The sequence below is a fragment of the Mytilus californianus genome, unplaced genomic scaffold (genome assembly GCF_021869535.1).
Source record: "Mytilus californianus isolate M0D057914Y unplaced genomic scaffold, xbMytCali1.0.p SCAF_65, whole genome shotgun sequence".
Taxonomy (NCBI): Eukaryota; Metazoa; Mollusca; class Bivalvia; order Mytilida; family Mytilidae; genus Mytilus; species Mytilus californianus.
In genome coordinates this window covers 267460-291992 of record NW_026262718.1, presented here as the reverse complement: position 1 = coordinate 291992, position 24533 = coordinate 267460, and the positions used below count along the sequence as shown (strand labels likewise).

Genomic DNA, 24533 nt, shown 5'->3' with positions numbered 1-24533 from the left:
TAAGAAATTTGTAAAACACTGTTATGCCTCGTTCACACGTACATTTAATTCGAATTGAATTCGAATCAAATGCGAATCGAATTCGCTTATCGCGTTCACACACTCTTCTTTTTTAATTCGAATTGATTCGAATTGGCTAAATCGCATTATCCAATTCGCATTAGAAATGCATTTTTGTTAATACGAATTAAAAGTTAACGTCGTTCGGACAGTAAAGCGAATTTGACGCACATTGCAATTCGAATTAGAATTTACGTTTGGACGTAAAACGTTTCGAATGCGAATTAAACTAATTCGAAATAGTTAATGCGAATCGAATTCGAATTACGTGTGAACGCAGCATGAGAATTTGTGAGCCGAAGATCTTTTGATTTTGTGTGTAGATGATTTTTTCCAATTTGTTTTATCGATATGCAGCAAGGATTGGCAATTTTTAATTCCCGTTTCACAAGCTTCTAACGCAATTACTGTGGATTCATTTGTATACGTGGTATACCAATTTTCGTGGGTTTTGTGGGTCACAGCAAATTAAGAATTAAAGAATTCAACAAATTATTGTCGTTGAAGCATATCATTTTGTTTATTCTGGACAAAAACGATATTTTTTTTCGAAATAAAATCTTACTCAACAAAATGCTTAGCTGGGAGGACACAAATTTATTTTCAGATAATAATTGGATTCATTTCCGTTTAAACATGTTTTGGGTTCAAGCTTGGGATGCACGCATCGTAAACATAAAAAAAGAAGATGTGTTATGATTGCCAATGAGACAACTCTTCACAAAAGACCAAATAACACAGAAACTACCAATTATAGGTCACCGTACGGCTTTCAACAATGAACACTTTATCTTAGGATGACCAAGCTCGGATCTTACAAATAAAAATATTTTCAATGAATTTGTATATTTTATGTTATAATTATTCAAATAAACTAGTACTGTACTATCCAATAGTCATAAATCAATTTAACTGAAACGAATCCAGATCACAAATAAAATTGAGGGAAACACATCAACTATAAGAGGAAACAAACCGGAACAACAGAAACACTAAACTGCTACAAAAACAAACGCCAACATACATAAAAACGGACTATGTGATAACATTTGCCATATTCCTGACTTGGTTCAGAACATTTAAAACCTCCCGCTTATATAGCATTGTTAAGAATACGGCTAAAATGACAACATTACGTGACAATAATAAAGTACAAATAAGTGTAAGTACATCAAGGACAGAGAAATATATACATAAATAAATAACGTAATAGTCCATTTCTACATGTAAACCACAGAATAAGAATGAACACCTAAAATTAATTTATGACAGAACAAAAATACAGCACAATAGAATAATGAACTGTGCGTCACACGAATGTTTCAACGCCTCAAAAAGTGACGTCACCAGTAATTACTAAACATACAATATGAAATTGGGATTAAATTTGTAATGGTGTTATTTGATGTATTTTCTAACTATTACAAGAATATTAATATAGAATTGCGTTAGTAATGGTGTAATTATTTGTATTTTATAACCATGATTTTTCTTTTAAATTGAACTGTGAAAAAAACAAATGATTCCTACGCGTCGCCAAGTATACTAAATTTGTGACAGTAAAACTACCGATGGACGTCCGCAAAGCTTCAAATACAATACAGTTATCTCTTAAGTCTATTTTAAATAACACAGTTAAACAACAAAAAAATCTTTAAAATGTATACGTATTATTACCGTATCACCATGGTGATACGGTCTCATTAGTCAGAGGCTGGACGTCTGGAATGTGGTAAATCTGTTAACGGTATCTCATTGGTTATAAATAACATTAAATGGCTGCATCTCAGCTGCTTCCGGGCTGCTTCTGGGGGAAGTGAAGGATATCTTAACGTCTGATTGGCTATTATTGAGATGTATGCATTATATGTCAACGCGTCCGTAAGTGGGGTCGGATAAAAATCATGATAGTAGGTCATCGGTAGAAATTATAATGAAGTGTTCAATTGCTATTTTTTTTAAGCCAAATTTAGTTCACGAAGCCCTGTCAATTTGAGCAAATAATATCATTCTGTGATGATGAAATTTATGTTATCTTGAAATTTTGTTGCAATTTTGGTACAAAGGTGTGTATTTATGGATTATTAATGTTCTTTCAAAAACAAAACAATAATACATCTAATCTTCACTTTATAGTGCGTATTGAAACATATTTTGCTATATTTCTTCATAAACTATAATTTTAAATAGTAAATACACAAAACGTGTGCTCTATGATTAAAAATGTTATCCTCATATTTTTCAATGCTTGAACATATTAATAAGAAAAAATTCAAATCACGGAATTTACCGTATTGATACGAAGATGTCCTTTCGTTTCCCCGCGCATTCACCGCTTCATTGATTTCGGATGTAAACAAAACAGACAATTGCCGATAAACAGCTGATTAGAAGAATAGAAAACAAACAAGGTGAGTAATATGGTTCCGTGTGTGCAAGGAAGCAAACACCAAGCATCACGGTTTAGTTATGGGCAAGGGTTTCAGTGCACTATAGTTTGTTAAATGACCCCTCTAGCTGGACGTCTACGACTATAGATAGATGAAATTAAAATAGGCAACAAAAAAAAGCCGCCCCTCCCCTTGGTTGATTATATAGCCCCCCCCCCCCCCCCCCCCCCCCCCCATTTATGAAAAGTTCTGGATCTGCCACTGTACACAGTGGCGCTCAGCAGTCATTGTTAATTGATATATCAACAGCACTGAGAACTGCATTTGACAAATGTTTGATATAGATAAATCCAGTTCTTATTTGTTCACATTACAATGTACAATGTATCAGGTCTTACAATAATTATATTTCGTCGTGATGATAATTACCATTTGCTTTGATTCACATGCTCGAGATAATCAAGGTTTTCCATTTTCAAATGGTGCTGCTATTTTGCTAACCTTTTCAAATCTGAATGAGCTGATACTATATGTATAATCATCGATATACAATGGTGCTGAGTTTAATCTATCGGCTGTATTTGTATAAGTATTTGTAATATGTGATATTGCCAGATCGAACTGACTATATAAAGGCTATAGTTTATGACTTGGATGCGTTATCAATGATGGTGGTTGATAAGGAAATCCAGATCCAGGATGTTAATCCAAAACCGAACAGGTATTTTACGTATATATATTAGAATTCATCCTCCTGAACATAGTACCCATAAATAATAACCATACACCTAATCGCTTTATGGAATTCTGTCCCAGCTGACCTGAGAATCTGTCCCGCTTCAACCATTGACATCATACTACAATCACTTTTCCATTGTGGCGTCAGATATTTTGTATTATAACGTCAAAATTTTACGTGAACCTTTGTGATGGCCAGTAATTGCAGACAAATAGCAATAAGTAGGATTCAAAGCAATCTTTAATAAATCAACTCTAATGAAATATTCTTATATATATAGATGATCACATGACATCATGAACATAGACGTCGCTTTACTAGTGCCGAAAATAAATTTTTCAAATGCATCTATTGAAAATAAATTATTGCATGCCTTTCATAAGTTCTGCTTTGGACATAACTGAATAACAATACCGAATATAATGGAAGTATACATTAAACTAAATTTCGTTATTTTTCACATAGCATCTGACAGCATTGAATGATACGATATGAATCAGCAGATTTATTGTTGTTTTAGAAGTTCAACAAGAAGTTATATATTTTACTTAGTTGGGTGGGTAACATAACATTTATCTTGTCATTATAATATAAAAAAAGAAGATGTGGTATGATTGCCAATGAGACAACTCTCCAAAAATACCAAAATGACACAGAAATAAACAACTATAGGTCACCTTATGGCCTTCAACAATGAGCAAAGCCCATACTGCATAGTCAGCTATAAAAGGCCCCGAAATAACAATATAAAACATTTCAAATGAGAAAACCAATGGCATAATCTATGTTTGCTCAGCATTCATCATGAAAACGATCACATTACAAATCATTTTAGGAAAGCACTGTGTAAGCAGACATTTCAGGAAGCAACAAGTCTGTAGGCTGACTATATTATCTGAACAAGTTCATTTCTTGTCAACTTCATAATTATTTCAAACATTTTAATAGATGTCACCCAAATTTGGTCTATTTCTTTGAGCTTAATATTCTTGCTTTTTCAAAGTCATGTTCATTTATTTTTCAACTGTGCCCAGAAATATGCGGTTACCTTTAATTTCAGAAAAGGATTTAGAGAAAGGCGATCTGGGAACCCCTTTTAAAACCTACATTTAATGTTAATGCAGATATATTACTTGTTCCAAACCAAACCTTGTCAAGTTTCGGCCCCTGGGTACCCCTTCTTTCTATAATTCATCCTACATCTACTTTTGAATTTGTTGCTTATTTGTTATTTGGTCTATGAATATCTGTCTATATATTGACAATGAAACCACATCTTGATGGTCCCACAAAAATGTTGATAATGTGTACATTTCATTTTTTTTTCTAGCTCCTCTCATATGATAGAAGTACCTTTTTGGTCACTATTCTGTGTTGCGTCTAAATATTAATTGTAACACTTTAACGTGACTGATCAGGTAAAACAAATACTTCTCAAGAAACAGAAAAAGAAGCCTACTTGGAACAGCACCAGACTATGTATGAATAAAAACTCAGATCGGAATAGCATGGATGATATATTTATACATTTTGTACATCATTGTGAATAAGCAAGGAAAGCTATTAATTATAGTGCATTTTTTTAAAAAGTTTATTGGGTTTTTATACGCCCGTTTACGGGACGTCGTATGGTATACCGTCCTTCCGTCCGTCGTCAACATGTCGGACATTAACTCAAAAACGCTTTAACCGATTTGCATAAAACTTTGGTGAATTGTTTATATCTATTGACGTGAGCTCCATTTTGTTTTTTTTATAAATTTTAGATTTTACGTTTCCGAGTTATGGGGTTTTATTCATTAAAAAAAGGGGGATTTTCCAGTTTTCGGACAATAACTCAAGAATGCTTTCAGCAGTTCTCATGAAACTTTGAAGAATTGTTGATATCTATTGATGTAGGCTCCCTTTAGAATTTTATAAATTTTAGATTTTACATTTCCGAGTTATGGGGTTTTATTCATTAAAAAGGGGGGATTTTCCAGTTTTCAGACAATAACTCAAAAATGCTTTCAGCAATTCTTATGAAACTTTGCTGAATTGATTATATCTATTGATGTAAGCTCCCTTTAGAATTTTATAAGTTTTAGATTTTACATTTCCGAGTTATGGGGTTTTATTCATTAAAAAGGGGGGATTTTCCAGTTTTCAGACAATAACTCAAAAATGCTTTCAGCAATTCTTATGAAACTTTGGTGAATTGATTATATCTATTGATGTAAGCTCCCTTTAAAATTTTATAAATTTTAGATTTTACATTTCCGAGTTATGGGGTTTTATTTTTTAAAAAGGGTGGATTTTCCAGTTTTCAGACAATAACTCAAAAATGCTTTCAGCAATTCTTATGAAACTTTGGTGAATTGATTATATCTATTGATGTAAGCTCCCTTTAGAATTTTATAAATTTTAGATTTTACATTTCCGAGTTATGGGGTTTTATTCATTAAAAAAGGGGGGATTTTCCAGTTTTCAGACAATAACTCAAAAATGCTTTCAGCAATTCTTATGAAACTTTGGTGAATTGATTATATCTATTGATGTAAGCTCCCTTTAGAATTTTATAAATTTTATTTGTTTATAGTTTGACAACAGATTTACTAAGTATTGCGCACAGCATAGTGTATTGCACAACAGCAAGAAATCTTTAACTGAATATAAATTCAATTTATATAACCAATTTCAAGTTCTTTGACTACATTTATTCAGAAACCTATAATATGTCAAATATTAAATTACAATCCAAATTCAGACCTGTATCAAGCTTGAATATTGTGTCCATTTTTGCCCCAACTGTTCAGGGTTGGACCTCTGCGGGCGTATCCAGCTGCGCTCAGCGAAGTAGTTTATTTATTCATATTCTGTTCGAATTTTCACACAATCTGTCAAAAAGGCAAAACTAATTTTACTGAAACTTTCAAACAATATGAGAAGTGTTTCATCCACCAAAACACTCTTGCGATTCTGCAAAAAAAAATCATGCATGATTTTGTGAATGAAAGGGGAAAGAAGATCCTGACACAGCGCACCTGAGAATGTCAATTGCGAACTGACCCAATAATTTATATATCACGACCAGTCAACTGATACTGACATTATCAGAGAGTACACATTAAAGGAAAAATGCACAAATTACCGATAAATTGTTAAATATGATATCATAGAATTAAATATGTTTTATTACAAAAAAATGTGTTTTCAATCTTGTCGATAGATATAACAGAATGTCATATCAGTACCAAAGACAACTCTCCATCCAAGTCACAATTTGTAAAAGTAAACCATTATAGGTTGAAGTACGTTCTTCAACATGAAGCCTTGGTTCACACCAAACAGCAAGTTATATAGTTCATATCAATCATGACAATAAACATAAACAAACAAAACAACTATCGCTTACTAATAATCCTGACTATATGTATTACATGAACTTGTTGCCATCAGAAATGAAAATATAAATATTCCAACTGACAAAAGCATATGCTTACACATGCAACCAAATATAAAGCACTAAATGATAATACCAATATGAAGCTCTCATCTATAGAACTTACAAAAAAAATGTCAAGATTATAAACTGCAACAAAATAATAAATAATATAAGAAGCCAGCTGACAACATGTTCTAGAAAATTATTTGCAATTAATATTTCATTCCAAATCCATTACCACAAAACATCTTCTTACAGTTATACTACATCTGGAAATTAGTAATAACAACACTTAACCTGTACCTTCAAAACTAATTGCTTCTTCTAAGACAAAAGCTAGATGAGATATTCATCACTTGAAGTGCTCCAGCTAGAAATAAAAAGGGGCAGGGTGCCAGTGAAAGGCAGGGCACTTTTTTATGATAGGAAAAGGCACTTCTCATTTCTTTTGTCTACGTTTCCGTGTGTATCACGAGTGCACTTTTTTTTTACTGTATATGTTGTTAATAAAGATGCATAAATTGTTGTTTTGATCATTTACTCTATAAAATTTGCATTAGAAAAGTCATTCATACTACATGTTCATAAAACATGGCAATACACATTCATACATCAGATCACTATTAACCAAAAGAAGCGAATTAAAATAACTATTCTCCCCCCTTCCCTTGGAAAAAGGCATCAGGGAGGGGCGCAATTGAAGGCACCCAGGGCGTGGCTAAGGGCACCCAGGGTGCGGCGCCCTTCTAATTTGGGCTAAAGAGACCACTGTCTTCTATACATATAAGATGTAATATTCTCATATTCGAACGGCCAACTATAGTAGTCAGAGGCGGATTTAGAGTTTTTCAGGGACCCCCCCCCCCCCCCCCCCCCCCTTTCGTGGGAAAACTTTGGTTGATCATATACATGAAGTGAATCACTGAAGCATGACTGGAGCGGGCACCCTCTTATGAAAATTTCTAGATCTGCCACTGGTAGTCCATTTTGTCTAGCAGTAATCCTCAAAAGTAAATAATACGTTTTTCTTATCAACTTGATTATAACCTTGCTAACTATAACATAACTGTCAAGACACAGTATGCATGTTAAAACTACTTGCATTGTCATAAAGAGTAAACAATCATATTCCACAAAACAAACAAAAAAGTGTTTGTATCGTTACTCTAGCTATTACAAACCATATATATATATATATTATCATATGTGACTATCAAGCCTCCTTCAATGATAACCCTGATTCACCAATACTACAACTAAAATAAAAAACCAGGAGAAAAAAGACACTATATATTCTAATGCTTGGAGTGCATGATTCCAATAAAAAACCCTATACCCACAAACCACCGATCTCAATACATGATTAGTCAAAGGCTGGACGTCTGGAATGTGGTTAATCTGTTAACGGTATCTCATTGGTTATAAATAACATTAAATGGCTGCATCTCAGCTGCTTCCGGGCTGCTTCTGGGGGAAGTGAAGGATATCTTAACGTCTGATTGGCTATTATTGAGTTGTATGCATTATTTGTCAACGCGTCCGTAAGTGGGGTCGGATAAAAATCATGATTGTAGGTCATCGGTAGAAACTATAATGAAGTGTTCAATTGCTCTCATAATTTAAGCCAAATTTAGTTCACGAAGCCCTGTCAGTTTGAGCAAATAATATCATTCTGTGATGATGAAATTTATGTTATCTTGAAATTTTGTTGCAATTTTGGTACAAAGGTGTATATTTATGGATTATTAATGTTCTTTCAAAAACAAAACAATAATACATCTAATTTTCACGTTATAGTGCGTATTGAAACATATTTTGCTATATTTCTTCATAAACTATAATTTTAAATAGTAAATACACAAAACGTGTGCTCTATGAATAAAAATATTATACTCATATTTTCATTGCTTGAACATATTGATTAGAAAATATTCAAATCACGGAATTTACCGTATTCATACGAAGATGTCCTTTCGTTTCCCGCGCATTCACCGCTTCATTGATTTCTGATGTAAAAACAAAACAGACAATTGCCGATACACAGCTAAATAGAATAATAGAAAACAAACAAGGTGAGTAACATGGTTGCGTGTGTGCAAGGAAGCAAACACCAAGCATCACGGTTTAGTAATGGGCAAGGGTTTCAGTGCACTATAGTTTGTTTAATGACCCCTCTAGCTGGACGTCTACAACTATAGATGAAATTATAACTGAAGGCAGCAATGAGCAATTTGAATTAATATGATCGCATCTTATTTCCTGGAAACCCAAGATACTTGCAACACAGCGTTTTATCGTTGTGTTAGAAGTTCAACGAGAAGTTATATATTTTACTAGTTGGGTGGAGAACATAACATTTATCTTGTCATTTTAAAATAAAAAAAGAAGATGTGGTATGATTGCCAATGAGACAACTCTCCAAAAAAGACCAAAATGACACAGAAATAAACACTTATAGGTCACCTTATGGCCTTCAACAATGAGCAAAGCCCATACTGCATAGTCAGCTATAAAAGGCCCTGAAATAACAATGTAAAACAATTCAAACGAGAAAACCAACGGCGTAATCTATGTTTGCTCAGCATTCATCATGAAAAAGATAACATTATAAATCATTTTAGGAAAGCACTGTGTAAGCAGACATTTCAGGAGGCAACAAGTCTGTAGGCTGACTGTATATTATCTGAACAAGTTCATTTCTTGTCAACTTCATAATTATTTCAAACATTTTAATAGATGTCACCCAAATTTGGTCTATTTCTTTAAGCTTAATATTCTTGCTATTTCAAAGTCATGTTCATTTATTTTTCAACCGCGCCCAGAAATATGCCAGAAATATACATATAAGATATAATATTCTCATATTTGAACAGCCAACTAAAGTTTTTCAGGGGACCCCTCCCCCCCCCTCCCCCCCCCCCCCCCCCCCCATTTTGTGGGAAACTTTTGTTGATCATATACATGTAGTGAATCACTGAAGCATGACTGGAGCGGGCACCCTCTTATGAAAATTTCTAGATCTGCCACTGGTAGTCCATTTTGTCAAGTAGTAATCCTCAAAAGTAAATAATAGGTTTTCTTATCAACTTGATTATATTAACCTTGCAAACTATCACATAATTGTCAAGACACAGTATGCATGTTAAAACTACTTGCATTGTCATAAAGAGTAAACAATCATATTCCACAAAACAAAGAAAAAAGTGTATGTATCGTTACTCTAGCTATTACAAAATATATATATATATATATATATATATATATATATATATATATTATCATAAGTGACTATAAAGCCTCCTTCCATGATAACCCTGATCCACCAATACTACAACTAAAATCAATAACCAGGAGAAAAAAGACACTATATATTCATAGTGCTTGGAATGCAAGATTCCAATAAAAAAACATATACCCACAAATTTTAAACCACCGATTTCAATATAAGCAGCTAAAATGCGGCAAGCTTTTTAGAAAAGCTATTACTTGTTAAGAAATAACCTTTGATTGATCAGTATAATCACCGGTATTTTTTTATTATTGACTTTCTCGACTCTATCATAAAAAGAGAGAATTTTCTTGTTTTCGTTCACTTATAATCCTACTTGTGCATTTTCTTCAAATAATTTTCTTCTAAAATCTTCAACCACCCTTTTCCATTAGTTTTATTTATTTATCTATTTACAAGTTTGATCGTTTATATAAATATACATTGTTAATTTCCATTGTGTAGTGCAATGTAGGCGTATATATAATAATAATTTTGCAGCTGATATAATAGTTTTAGGTAAATAAATTGAAGAAAAACTACGGTTTCTTATTGGTGCATTCTGAATAAAATTCGGATCTATCATAACTTTCATTCGTATACACCTCTATGTCTTGCATTGTTCTGGACATAATATTCAATTTCATGTATGATAATATAGTATCAAAATATGCTAATCTTACTTCAAGCATACGGATTCATTTCATCTCTATGGGTAGCAGATTCTGCTGAACAAATTTTATTGGTTTTAAAAAATATCGGATGCCTATATAATTCTTTCATTGCCTTTTGTAGTTGAGGGGTTGTTTTATTCAATTAACAACTTTTATTTTTGTATACAGAATATTTCAAAAATGTGTTGGCGGATTATAAAAAATAAATGGAGAATGTGTCCCCATGGACACAGATGATGCCCCTGCTTGCATACATTAAAAAGGGACATAACTCAAGAACAATAAAAGTGACGCTACCCAAATTTGTACTTGATCTTAGTTTTGTGGTAATAAGTATTGTGTATAGGTTTCATGTTTGGTTGGGGCAAACTTAAGTTACAGAACGGAAACTAAAAATTTTACAATTTTTCGATTTATAAAGGGGCATCACTCAATAATGGTTAAAGTGACACTACCCAAATTCAACTTGATCTGTGTTTTATCAGTAGAAGGCAAAATTAAACATTGCATTGTATAAAGCATTGATTGTACTTGATTCAACCATAATCATGGACAAAGGAAGATAACTCCAATTTTAATAAAATGCTCCGCTGGGCGCAGCTTGATACGACCGCAGAGGTCGAGCCCTGAACAGTTGGGGCAAGTATGGACACAACATTCAAGCTTGATACAGCACTGAATTTGGATTGTAATTAAATATTTGACACAGCATAGGTTTCTGACACAGAATGAATGTGGTCTAAGAACTTAAAAAATTTTAATTTACCTATTCACACCATATCATTATTATTTGCTTTTATATATAAATCAGAAATAACCAATTTAAAATGGAAAATTTTAAAGAAAAAAAAGGGAAAAAAATCCCCCCTCCAAATTTTTTGAACCTCCTTATGATTCTTCACCCACAAACTCAATCTCAGCCTTCCCTTTGTGGTATGGTACCTTGCAGTACAATTTCGGAGAGATCCATACACTTGAACACAAGTTATCGTCTGGAAACTAGAAAAATGCTTGTTTTCTGGCCCCTTTTTGGCCCCATTTTCCTAAACGTTTAGGGCAATTACCCCCAAACTCAATTTATCTATTTATTTCTTATTTTCTTTTATTTGCTACAATGAAACACGATTTGATCAAATTTAGAATACGAAAATAACCAAAATTTGGAGAACTGTTCAATGAATGTATATTAATATTTGAAATATAATTTTAGAATCAGTAAACATCAAGAATATTTCACCAAATGTACATTAAATAAGAAGATAAAACAATTTATTGCTTGAAATAATGCCCATCAAAACATTGAATATTCTTCATCAGATTTCAGTAAACAAGCCTAATGCCTGAAAATAACATGTCTATGCGTTAGCTTATCGCCTAGGATTTAAACGTATTGCATAATTTCACTGATGGCCGCTGTCATATATATACGAGCACAAGATAAACGTGATAAATAATACATTTATGGTTTACAGTTCAACCTAAACGAAACATGAAAATAAGAAGATCCGTTGCTTCCTTGTGATAAAATGGAAAAACTTTATTAATTCATTGCGTCCGAAGAACTTTTCGGGTTTTATCTTTATCAGGGCCAAGAGGGAGAAACAACAGTACACTTCACCTATTGGTACTTTAGCAGTACTATTCTTTCATTTTCTTGTGCGTGTTTTGTTTTATTTGCATCAGGTTAGACTTTCCATTTTCAAAACCTGTCTATCCCCCGCCTTTTCCCGTGAAAAATATCAAAATTTATTAATGGTCGCATCTCTATGATAAACAATGATGATAACAAGAATGTGTCCATAGTACACGGATGCCCCACTCGCACTATAATTTTCTGTGTTAAGTGGGCCGTGAAATTGGGGTCAAAACTCTAATTTTGGCATTACAATTAGAATATTATAGGTAACATGTGTACTAAGTTTCAAGTTGATATGACTTCAACTTCATCAAAAACTACCTTGACCAAAAACTTGTACCTGAATCGGGACAGACAGACAGACGGACGGACGAACGGACGCACAGACCTGAAAACATAATGCCACTCTACTATCGGAGGTGGGTCATAATAACGAGAAACGAGAAACACTTATGAACCACATCAACAAACGACAACTTCTGAACATCAGATTCCTGACTTAGGACAGGTCTATTTTAACAAAACGCATTTGACTAACAGATCGAACAACTGATGTTCTTAAACCCAACTGACTGCCATTGGCGATTGCCAAATAAAATGATCACCAGATCTAACAGAATGGATCTTAATGTAAATTTATTACCAAGAAGAAAACAATAAACTTGTTGAAAAGATTGTATACCACAAACATGAGGTGCAAAACTTTGTACACCATATCCGGATTTCGACAATTAATGTCTATTCAGTGATGTTAGGGATCGAAACGGTATTTGGAAGGCCACATAATTTACCTCAATTTAGCATAGACTCTTGAATTTTAAAGAGTCGAAATAGGATGAACGGATCATATAAACCCGAAGGAAAATTTAATACAAGCCCAAACGAAAAAATATAAAAAAGTCCAAATTGAAAATAACGTTCAAACCTATGATTGCGGTGGATAAAACCCGCAATTTTTATACGTGTGCATGCAAAACAGATTTCTTGTTAGAGGGGTCTAAATACAGCACAAACAACATTTTCCAAAGACCAAAAAAAGTGAAAAAGTCTATTCTAACAAAACGCATTTGACTAACAGGTCGAACAACTGATGTTCTTATACACTTATATAAACATATAAGTCTGAGCCAGTGAAAACTCTACGACAGATTTATTCATTTGATCCAAGTGATGGTGATACAAGGCTGAACCAACTTTCTGTAGATATAATTCGTCTAAACATCAGCCCAACAATGTTAGATCTGCAAATTTGCGGAAGCAAATGTTTTGTTCTTCCCTGGCCGGGATTCAAACTCATGCTACTGAGATATCGTGGCACCAAATCGCCTTGCACTGTGCCCGACGCAATAGACCAGTCGACTAGGCTCTACAAAAATAAAGCTTTCGGTGGCCTGTTGTTACCTTTCCTCGTCGGTTTTTATCTAGCGTCGTAACACAGTACATGATATATAAGTCATGAAGCTTTATTAAGATGGAATATATATTTAAAGATACTGTAATGGATGGTGACACTTTTATAAAATAAAATAAATCTTTTAAAAATAAAATTATTAGTGTGTTGCATATGATAAATTATATTCAAGACAAAGTAAGTAAATAAAAAATTTTTTTACAAATAAACATTACATACCACGTTCATATACGGGAAATATAGTACTTGCTGGTCTTTGTTGTGATGTTGAGGAAGTATCAAATGATGCCGTTCTGAAAATGTTTTATAGTAAAATTGCTGGTCTACAGATATGAATATGATGATGACGAATGCTGATATGAATAGTACAATTTGACATGTTGTTTAATATTTTTTGCTGGGTTGGACGGAATCCAAAACCAGTTTATAACATGGTGGCTTCGGTGGACAGGGAAAGGTGGGTTCTTAAATTATGAAATCAACTCATTATTGTATATTTTCCTTTAATACATTTAGAAATCATAAAACAAAATAAGGTTCCGATTTCGTTAATTATAAACTGACCTAAGATGGTTTTGGGCTATTTTTTAAAGGTCTTTTTCGTTCATATAGGTTCTCAAGTATATTTCCATTATTGACTTTCAAATTTAGGTTTGGAGCTTACCTGATGAACACGAGTCAAGAAATGTCTCATGAAGGCTTTATTCATAAAATGTAATTTTTATTTCCTGTGTCGACACCGCTACTGGTGGAGCCAGGGATTTGCATTGACACATTTTATGACAACCTTAAGATGAAGACTATTTATATTAATCTGACTTTTTATACATATAAATGTATATATATATATATATATTTGGGCTGAAACTTATTACGTTTAGTGCCGAACAACTAAAACTTGCAAAATTGCCTCGATGTGAAATCTTGTCATTAATATTTACACAAACTCATCAAATTACCAGGATAACAATTTTGTACGCTAGACGTTCGAATTAAAACAGTACATATGAATCAATGCTTTATTGATAAAAGATATTTTACTACACTGATGTATTTTACAAGGATATGAGTGTTTTAAATATTTTTTCGGGTTAGAACTTGGTTCATATCTTTTGTGTTCAAAAAGATTTGAAAAATTGCACATTCCGGGCAAAAATTGAATACTGTCACGGCTTTTCGTTTTCTTGATTTCAGTGCATAGTCTTTGATACTTGATTTCAGTGCATAGTCTTTGATTTCAGTGCATAGTCTTTGATACTTGATTTCAGTGCATAGACTTTGATACTTGATTTCAGTGCATAGTCTTTGATACTTGATTTCAGTGCATAGTCTTTGATTTCAGTGCATAGTCTTTGATACTTGATTTCAGTGCATAGTCTTTGATACTTGATTTCAGTGCATAGTCTTTGATACTTGATTTCAGTGCATAGTCTTTGATACTTGATTTCAGTGCATAGACTTTGATACTTGATTTTTGTATAAGCTTTGAACTAGCTTTCAGTAACTGCCAGTAGTCTCAGATCTGTGCTTAGTGGTTTGTTTTTTTTTGTTTGTTAGTGATGAGAGATGGATAAATACACTGCCAGATCCGGTCTGTGATTTTGTAAGATATTTTTCTGCTTTGTATCACTCTAATGTGTTAAGCCATTCCCGACCGATTTTAATAGTTTATTCTTATGTTGTGCTGTGACACCGCTGTCCCAGGTTAGGGAAGGTTGAGCGCTAACAAACATATTTAAACCCGCCACATTTTTTTGTGTGTCTGTCCCTAGTCATGAGCCTGTAATCAAGTGTTTGTCGCTGGTTCATGTCTAACACATTTTTTTTTTGTAAACTGTTTTTTTTTTTTATAAATTAGGCCGTTTGTTTTTTTTCATTTTTTTCATGTCGGAGCCTGTTATAGCCGACGATACGGTCCGGTTGCCTATAATTGCTAACATCCACTTCATTTGAACTTTTGTGAATAGTTGTATCATTGGATATCATAACACATCTCCTTATTTTTATATAAACGTTTTCGCGGGATCGAGTTAAATTCGCGCATCAGTGATATGTCTTCTTTTACTTTCTTCGAATACATTATTTAAAGGATTGACTTCTACCAACAAAAGTACGCATCTTTATAATCTAAAATCCATATGATTTGCTCTTTACCGTTGCTGTCTTCAGGAGTTTAAAAGTATGTATACTTGTAGCATAATCTGCAACTTACTGTGTCTCTACAATAACGAAACATCTACCGTACTGCAAATCCAGTCTCAGTTTTGAAGCACATTCATAATCTATGTAAAGTGTGAGAAAATTATTAAACATATCCTTGAATCGCAATATTTTTAAGAGAATAGTAATGATTTAGACAATGATTATATCAAATACAAAACATATATTATTTTTATAAAAAATAGTTTTGATATGGATAAATGTAAACAATCTTCATTTTAATATCGATTTCAAGAATAACAATAGATACAAAACACGACTTGGGGCAGGCATATTTTAATATGCAGGTGGATTAAGCTTGTTCTGTTTTTTTCTGTTGTTTTTGTTTCTTTGTCTTTTTGTTTATATCAAGTTACTTTTTTATTGATTAGTTGAATAACAAAAATTAAAAAAAAAAACAATGCAATACATATCAGTATAGTCAACTAATTAAAGATACCAAGCTGATAATTTGGGACGCCAGACATAATAATCACTTGATTCAAAAGAGTTACAAGACCAAATCGAATACAAAGTTGCTGAGCATTAAAAACCGAAAATTCCGAAAAAGTATGCCAAATACCAGAAAGAGCTCTTAATTTTTTTTATGAAGAAGAAGATAAACAATGTCGTACACAAGTATGTTTAATATGATTATTGCATTTTTTTCTAAAGGTTCCATCCATTTTCTAGTGTATCTCGTACATTATTGAATGATACAAGTGACAGAAAAGTTAATTGCTTTATTCTAAAAACTTAAGGAATGTCAATCCTTGTCCCTTGTTTATCAGAAAATGCACAGTACACCTTTTTTTAATGATCGAACATAACATAAAGTATGGATAACAAGCTTCCAAATGTCAAATAATTTAGTCCGTACGCATTTAAACCCTATTATAAATCTTTGAGACTAACTGAGTAGACGGGCTGCCAACGCCAACCTCAATCATTTGACTAATTCAGTGGACGTTGATAGCAAAAGATACAACAGTACCGAATACAAAGTTCTAATTGATTCATTCCAAGGAGATATAGAACATTGTTAGTTGTACCATTCATTATGACCAGTTAGAATTTAACAAATTTTTAGTCTAAACCATTTGTGAAAAATCAATTTGAATTTTTTGCATGTCTCCCTATCACTAACTTTTTGTCACGAAATTGTATTTCCTTCTTTTGATGTTATCAAATAATTAAGTATACCTTTTGTTAATTTTTCGTCTGAAGAACAGCTTTTTCGATAGCACGAACAATCTTCCTCTGACGGAATACAATAACAGACATTTATTGGTTTAATGACAAAATCAAATCCTTTATTGTAATTACATCGACAAGTACGATCTTCGGTTGTTGATCCGTTGCTGGCAATCACTTGTCCCATTTCGTTGCAATCATATTTTAAAATTTCACATTTACTGCTTCGGTTAGACCATAATTTAACAGGCTGATACCTTGAGTCATTGCAGTTATCGTTATCACGTTCACCCCTGATGACATATCGTTTACCTAATAAATTATATGACAGTGTTTGTCATTTATATAGCCTGATTCAAATATAAAACGAACAAAACAAAATGACATTTGACGTTAAATTTAAGTATTTGTAATAATTTCACATATTATTACTGCCGTATACGTAAAGTTCATTCCAGTATGATTTCTGTATGAAGCGACAACACAACAACATGCTGAGGCGGTCAATTTATAATATAAAATGTGTATACGTTCATATATCATACACAGAATTACGGAAGCCCATAGGGGACCTACAAAAAAATAATATTATATCGTTATCTCAATATATATATCGTTATTTCGATATAATTAAATCGTTATCTCGATATATTTATAGCGTCATCTCGATATTTATATCGTTATATCAATATATTTATTTCGTTATCTCGATATAATTATATCGTTATTTCCATATATTTATTTCGTTATCTCGATATAATTATATCGTTATCTCGATATTTATATCGTTATCTCGATATTTATATCGTTATATCGATATAATTATATCGTTAACTCCATATATTTATTTCGTTATCTCGATATGATTATATCGTTATCTCGATATTTATATCGTTATAACGATATAATATTCATTTCGTTATCTCGATATAATTATATCGTTATCTCGATATAATTAAATCTTTATCTCGATATTTATATAGTTAAGGTGGGGTTGGGTTATTGCACCTTTTTTGCAAATAACTCAAAAACTTATACATATATCAAAATTCTAGCAGATGGTTAAATTGATTAGAACATAATGATCTGTATCTGCCAAAATTTAAGTTTAGGTTGATCGGAAAACTTATTAAAGAGCTATGGGCCTTTATTTGCAATTTTTTCAAATCTTCATCTTAGTTTTGACAATATCTTGAAAGTCGTAAAAGCTAGAGCCTTTTTTGGTTTTTCATCAATATTCCAAAGTATTTCCTGTTTACAATTATATTACTCCTCTAGGTAAGAGACTGAGGTTCCCTGTTTACAGAAATGACATCTATCCAGGAGCAATAGAAAGCTATCAAAGTCCACTTTAACCTTTATTTAACATTGAGTTTAAAAGAAATACATAGTTCCCTTTGCAAAATGATAAGCGCATACAATATCAAAAAAGTATAAATGCATGATAATTACATAAAGGCTTTCATTGGTAGTAGATATGGAAATATAGAAACAGTAATTTTGAAAATTTAGGCGAAATGTATTTCTTACTCTAAAAGAAGTATATAAATATATGCAGTGTTGTATATGTATATATATTTTAAAATACGTCTAAACATCAACCCAACAATGTTAGGTCTGTAAATTTCCTCTCGCACATTTTTGTTCTTCCCTCGCCGGGATTCGAACTCATGCTCCTGAGATATCGTGGCACCAAATCGCCTTGCACTATGCCCGACGCGCTAGACCACTCGACCACCTAGGCTCTACAATAATAAAGCTTTCGGTGGCCGGATGTTACTTTTCCTCGTCGTATATTTTAAAATATATATACATATACAACACTGCATATATTTATATGCTTCTTTTAGAGTAAGAAATACATTTCGCCTAAATTTTTAAAATTACTGTTTCTAATATGTTTTTATCGATCAAATCAAATCCATTCAATTCAAATTTTAGATTAAAAGCTAGAGCCTTAGTTTAAATTGGAAATTGTTCAGATCATTAAGAGCTACAATAAAGTCTTGTGGGCAAAACTTTCAGATTTGGTTCTCTTAAAATACCCAAATTTGCAGATTTTCGCATATTTTTGCATATTTATTGAAAACTAAAGGCCCCAGGTTTGCTTGAACATTTTTTTATTTTATTATATACACAAGGTCAGTAACTCGACAAATCAAGAATATGGTCTTCGTTTTCTCGTTGTATTTTGTTTATGTATAATTAAATTGAGAATGGAAATGGGGAATGTGTCAAAGGGACAACAACCCGACCAAAGAGCAGAAAACAACTGAAGACCACCAATGTGTCTTCAATACAGCGAGAAAATCCCGCGCACCCGGAGGAGTGCTTCAGCTGGCCCCTAAACAAAAATGTATACTAGTGATAATGGACGTCATACTAAACTCCGAAATATATAAAAGAAACTTAAATTAAAAATTACACAAGACTAGCAAAAGCCAGAGGCTCCTGAATTGGGACAGGCGCAAAAATGCGGCGGGGTTAAACGATGTTTTTTAAGTTCTCAACCCTCCCCCTATACCTTTAGCCAATGTAGAAAAAACAAACACATAGCAATACGCACGGTAAAACACAGTTCAAAAGAAGTCCGAGTCCGATGTCAGAATAGGTAACAAAAGAAACTAAACAAAATGACAATGATACATAAACTAACAAAGGAATACTAGCAGTTACTGACATGCCAGCTCCAGACCTCAATTAAATTGTCTAGATCCACATCTTAAAATTTTCAAAGGTATATTGCATTTTCTTTAAAACGAGCCATAAACCGACATTTTACATGTAATAATAAAAAAGTTATGCAATGAAACATCTCATAATTTGAACCTATTTATTGAGGTCGGATAACTATCGGTCAGCGCCGGCTAACACCACTGGGGGATTAATCGAACATTCTTCATTTCGCGCGCTTCTGATAGATGCCATACCTTGAAAGACATTAAACAGGCTTATTTTTTTTGCGCTGGCAGTTTGATCCGCTTGCTTGGTATGTCAATTTCTGTTTACATTGATTGATGTTTGCTTAACGTTCAGTCGCAAATATTTCATGCATAATCAGGACGAAAAGAAGAAAGCGACAGACCAGGGAAGCCGATCGAACTGCCGGTGCAAAAATGTAATGTCGTTAAAGTTTTGTATCAATCTGTAGCTGACGCGAAAATGCGTAGAACTGTCGATTTTCAATATATGTCCCAGACACGCTTGAAATAGTATATATATCTGTAATATACACTAGGTCGGACAACTATCGGGGAGCGTTTGCTAACCCACTGGAGGATCAATCGACAGTTACAGTAACTCCTAACGACAAAACCATTATATTTATATTTTATGTGTACATTTTTTTTTTATTACAATAACGCCAATTTGTCCCAGGAAAGAGTTGTCTTATTAATTCTCTTACTACATCTCATTTATTACGACCTCGTGTATATTAAAAATATATATACTAGTTCAAGCGGGCCTAAGACATTTAAAACTTAATGTTAAATAAAGGTTAAAATGGACTTTGTTAGCTTTCTTTTGCCCCTGTATAGATGGCATTTCTGTAAATCTGTTTCCTGGATGACTAAGATAATTTTAAACAAGAAATATTTTGGAATAATAATAATAATAAAAAGGTTCTAGCTTTTCAAAATATTGTCAAAATTATAAAAAATTGAGAAAAAATGCAAATAAAGGGCCATAGCTCCGAAACGAATTGTCCGATCAACCTGAACTTAAATTTCGGCAGAGGCAGATCATAATGTACTTATCAATTTTACTCTCTGCTAGATTTTGATATCTGTATAAGTTTTTGAGTTATTTGCAAAAAGGTGCCATAACCCCACCTTAACTATATAATGATATCGAGATAACGACATAATTATATCGAGAAAACGATATAATTATATCGAGATAACGAAATAAATATATGGAGATAACGATATAAATATCGTTATAACGATATAAATATCGAGATAACGATAAATTATATCGAGAAAACGAAATAATTTATATGGAAATAACGATATGATTATATCGATATAACGATATAAATATCGAGATAACGATAAAATTATATCGAGATAACGAAATAAATATATGGAGATAACGATATAATTATATCGAGATAACGATACAAATATCGAGATAACGATATAATTATATCGAGATAACGAAATAAATATCTTGATATAACGATATAAATATGGAGATAACGATATAATTATATCGAGATAACAAAATAAATATATGGAGATAACGATATAATTATGGAGATAACGATATAAATATATCGAGATAACGATTTAATTATATCGAAATAACGATATATTTATTGAGATAACGATAAAATATTATTTTTGTAGGTCCCCTAAGGGCTTCCGTATTACAAAAAAATAATATTATATCGTTATCTCAAAATATATATCGTTATTTCGATATAATTAAATCGTCATCTCGATATATTTATATCGTTATATCAATATATTTATTTCGTTATCTCGATATAATTATATCGTTATCTCCATATATTTATTTCGTTATCTCGATATAATTATCTCGTTATCTCAATATTTATATCGTTATCTCGATATTTATATCGTAACATCATATAATTATATCGTTGTCTCTATATATTTATATCGTTATAACGATATAATATTCATTTCGTTATCTCGATATAATTATATCGTTATCTCAGATAACGATACAAATATCGAGATAACGATATAAATATATGGAGATAACAATATAATTATATCGAGATAACGAAATAAATATATTGATATAACGATATAAATATCGAGATAACGATATAATTATATCGAGATAACGAAATAAATATACGGAGATAACGATATAATTATATCGAGATAAAGAAAAATATATATGGAGATAACGATATAAATATCGAGATAACGATATAAATTTATCGAGATAACGATTTAATTATATCGAAATAACGATATATATATTGAGATAACGATATTATATTATTTTTTTGTAGGTCCCCTATGGGCTTCCGTATTGAATCGTTGTATTTTGGTTAAGTCATCAAAGTTAATTATGAAATTACATGTTTAACTCCAGCTGTAATTTCTGTTTTAGAAACACACACATATTGAAAAACTAAAAGCTCAACACTGTCATAAAATTATGTATACAAATAACTTCATTTGACAGCTGGTATAAGTGTTACATGTGTATCATCTCCCAGAATATATAACATATGACAATTACATTGAAAGTGTTAAGATTATTTTCTGATACTGTACCGTTCGTTGGGAAATTATCGTTAAAAATTATGCTGTCTGTATTGAAATATACCTATCTTTAAGGGTTTTTTTTTAATTGTGCATGTTGTTCAAGTTAGCGTGCAATTAAACTGGTATTTGCTCTAGTCACAAAACAATGTATTATTTTAAAGTACTGAGACCTGTTTATTGATGCGCTCTTGGGACTACGACACCTCCTAAGATCATCTTAAGACGTATCTTTGTCTTGAGTGGGTATATCAAACATGTCGTCACTTAGGAAAAGTCAAAGGAATCGTCCTAACTTTAGGACACCTATTTATGTGTCTTAGATGGTCTTATGATGGTCCTAACTTTAGGATATATTTTATGATGGCAGACTTGTAAACAAATATGACCGCCACCTATATATGTCTATTTAGGGAGCAGTAAACAATAGACTTCTTATGAATTATGTAATAGTTATACACCGAGGGATAGGTGTGTCTGGATAAGAAACACCGACGGCCGGAGGCCGGAGGGTTTTCTTATCCAGACACGCCGTATCTTCCCGTTAAATTCATGTGCTAATATGGATCAGCAGGTCAAGGTTGACCGTTTCGTATTTTATTACCAAAAAAAAAATACATCATGCTCCTTGTATGCAGTTGTCAATATGGACGGGTATTAGACAGACGACAATTTGAGTCAAGCGTTGGATTTGGTAGAAGAGACTAAAGATAAAGGCAGTTTTATAACCCAAAGAACTTACCTGTATCAGTTAAATGAAGGTAATCATAAATGTATTTTTCATGTTACGGTTTTATAAAAAAAAAAAAAGCCCCCCCCCCCCCCCCCCCCCACCCCTCTTCTCAAGAATAAACAAACAAAATTAAGATCAATGAGTTAAAGAGTCAATGTAAAGGTAGAGACTTGTCGGTTTAGGTTCGAATTCCTGTATTCTCTTTGTTGTCCCTATTCTTTAGTTTTTTCCGTTTTTCTTTTTTTGTATGCTACTGTGGATATTTTTGTAATAATAGCTAGTTTTCCCGTTTATTTTTGGATAATTATTGACTATTTTACATATTTGAAACGATAATGATACATTCAATTTGTCCATTTTCGTTATGATTGCATCTGTCTTACAAATGTGTAATCGCAAATCCCCATGAGAGTAAATCGTAATGTGCCTATAATTGGGCTTCTTGCTAGAAATTTCGGTAACATACTTATTATATATACTTAGAAATAAGTTCGAATATGTCTTATTTAGTAAATTACGGATAATATTCATATGCCTGATAATTTGAATACAGACGTGATATGTTATATTTGTATTTCTCTAAATAATTAATTGTGAACTTAGATTATTTAATGCATCGTTGAACATGATAATATGGTTATTTAAACTCACTTACAATACCTTCTAATGAAGAAAAGGCTTACATTTTGAAGACATAAACACAATAGTTTAAATAATAGATACTCTGGGCTCATGGTTTCTTTTCAAAGAATAATGCTTATCTATTGCATCTATAATACTTACACCCCAGTTCTATTGTTATACTTCATAGTTTCTATTTCTAAAAAAAGTGTATGCCCGTGTATGTAGTGATGTCATAGATTTTAACGAACGTAATCAATGCATCAGTGCATCACTGGTAAATTATTAAGTCAGGGATTTCGTTACCATAAATTACTTAAAACTTTTACTAAATTCTTTCATAGATACAAAGATTTGATTAGTAAATTTGGCTGTACCTGTAGAAAACTTATTAAAACTGGTATTTCACATCCTAAATTTTACGGTAATATTGTACTTAAAGCGCGGAAATCACTATGTGATCCGTGTAAACTCATCGAACCTTTAAACAAACTTATTAGTAAGGGTTATCGTACCAATGTTGTAATTAGATCTCTGAATATAGTTTACTTGGCACTAATATCGATTTTGTCATTAGCAAATTAAAACATAACTAAATTTGTATTTTCTTTTCAAACGGGATGTATAGAGACACACACACGTTCATTTTTATCTATAAAGAAGTCACTCCTAACTATCCTACTACCTGTCGATACATTTATTTTTGGCATTGCACAAGTCATGTCTTCTTTGACTGTTCATGACGTTAAAATACTAAATCCCTGGGATGTGTTTTAGTTGATTTCAGTCTCTGATGCATGATGTTTTATTATTAATTGTTTTGGCTTTTAACTAGCTGTCAGTAACTGCGAGTACTCTCAAATCGTACTTTCTTTTTAATTTGACCTGTTGATACTATTTGTAATGCTTTTTTGTTATTTAATGTTTACATGGAT

The 24533-nt window shown here is 32.3% G+C and overlaps 1 protein-coding gene across 1 annotated transcript in view; it reads right to left on the bottom strand.

Moving 5' to 3' along the window:
- LOC127707341 (uncharacterized) overlaps positions 1–24533 on the bottom strand; it is a 104335-nt gene that overhangs the window by 13684 nt on the left and 66118 nt on the right. Inside the window, exons 3-5 of the mRNA XM_052211855.1 lie at positions 17005–17307; positions 15815–15884; positions 13822–13895 (exon numbers count right to left, since the gene is read on the bottom strand). Coding sequence (XP_052067815.1) covers positions 13822–13895; positions 15815–15884; positions 17005–17307 — 447 coding nt within the window. The remainder of the gene's footprint in view (positions 1–13821; positions 13896–15814; positions 15885–17004; positions 17308–24533) is intronic.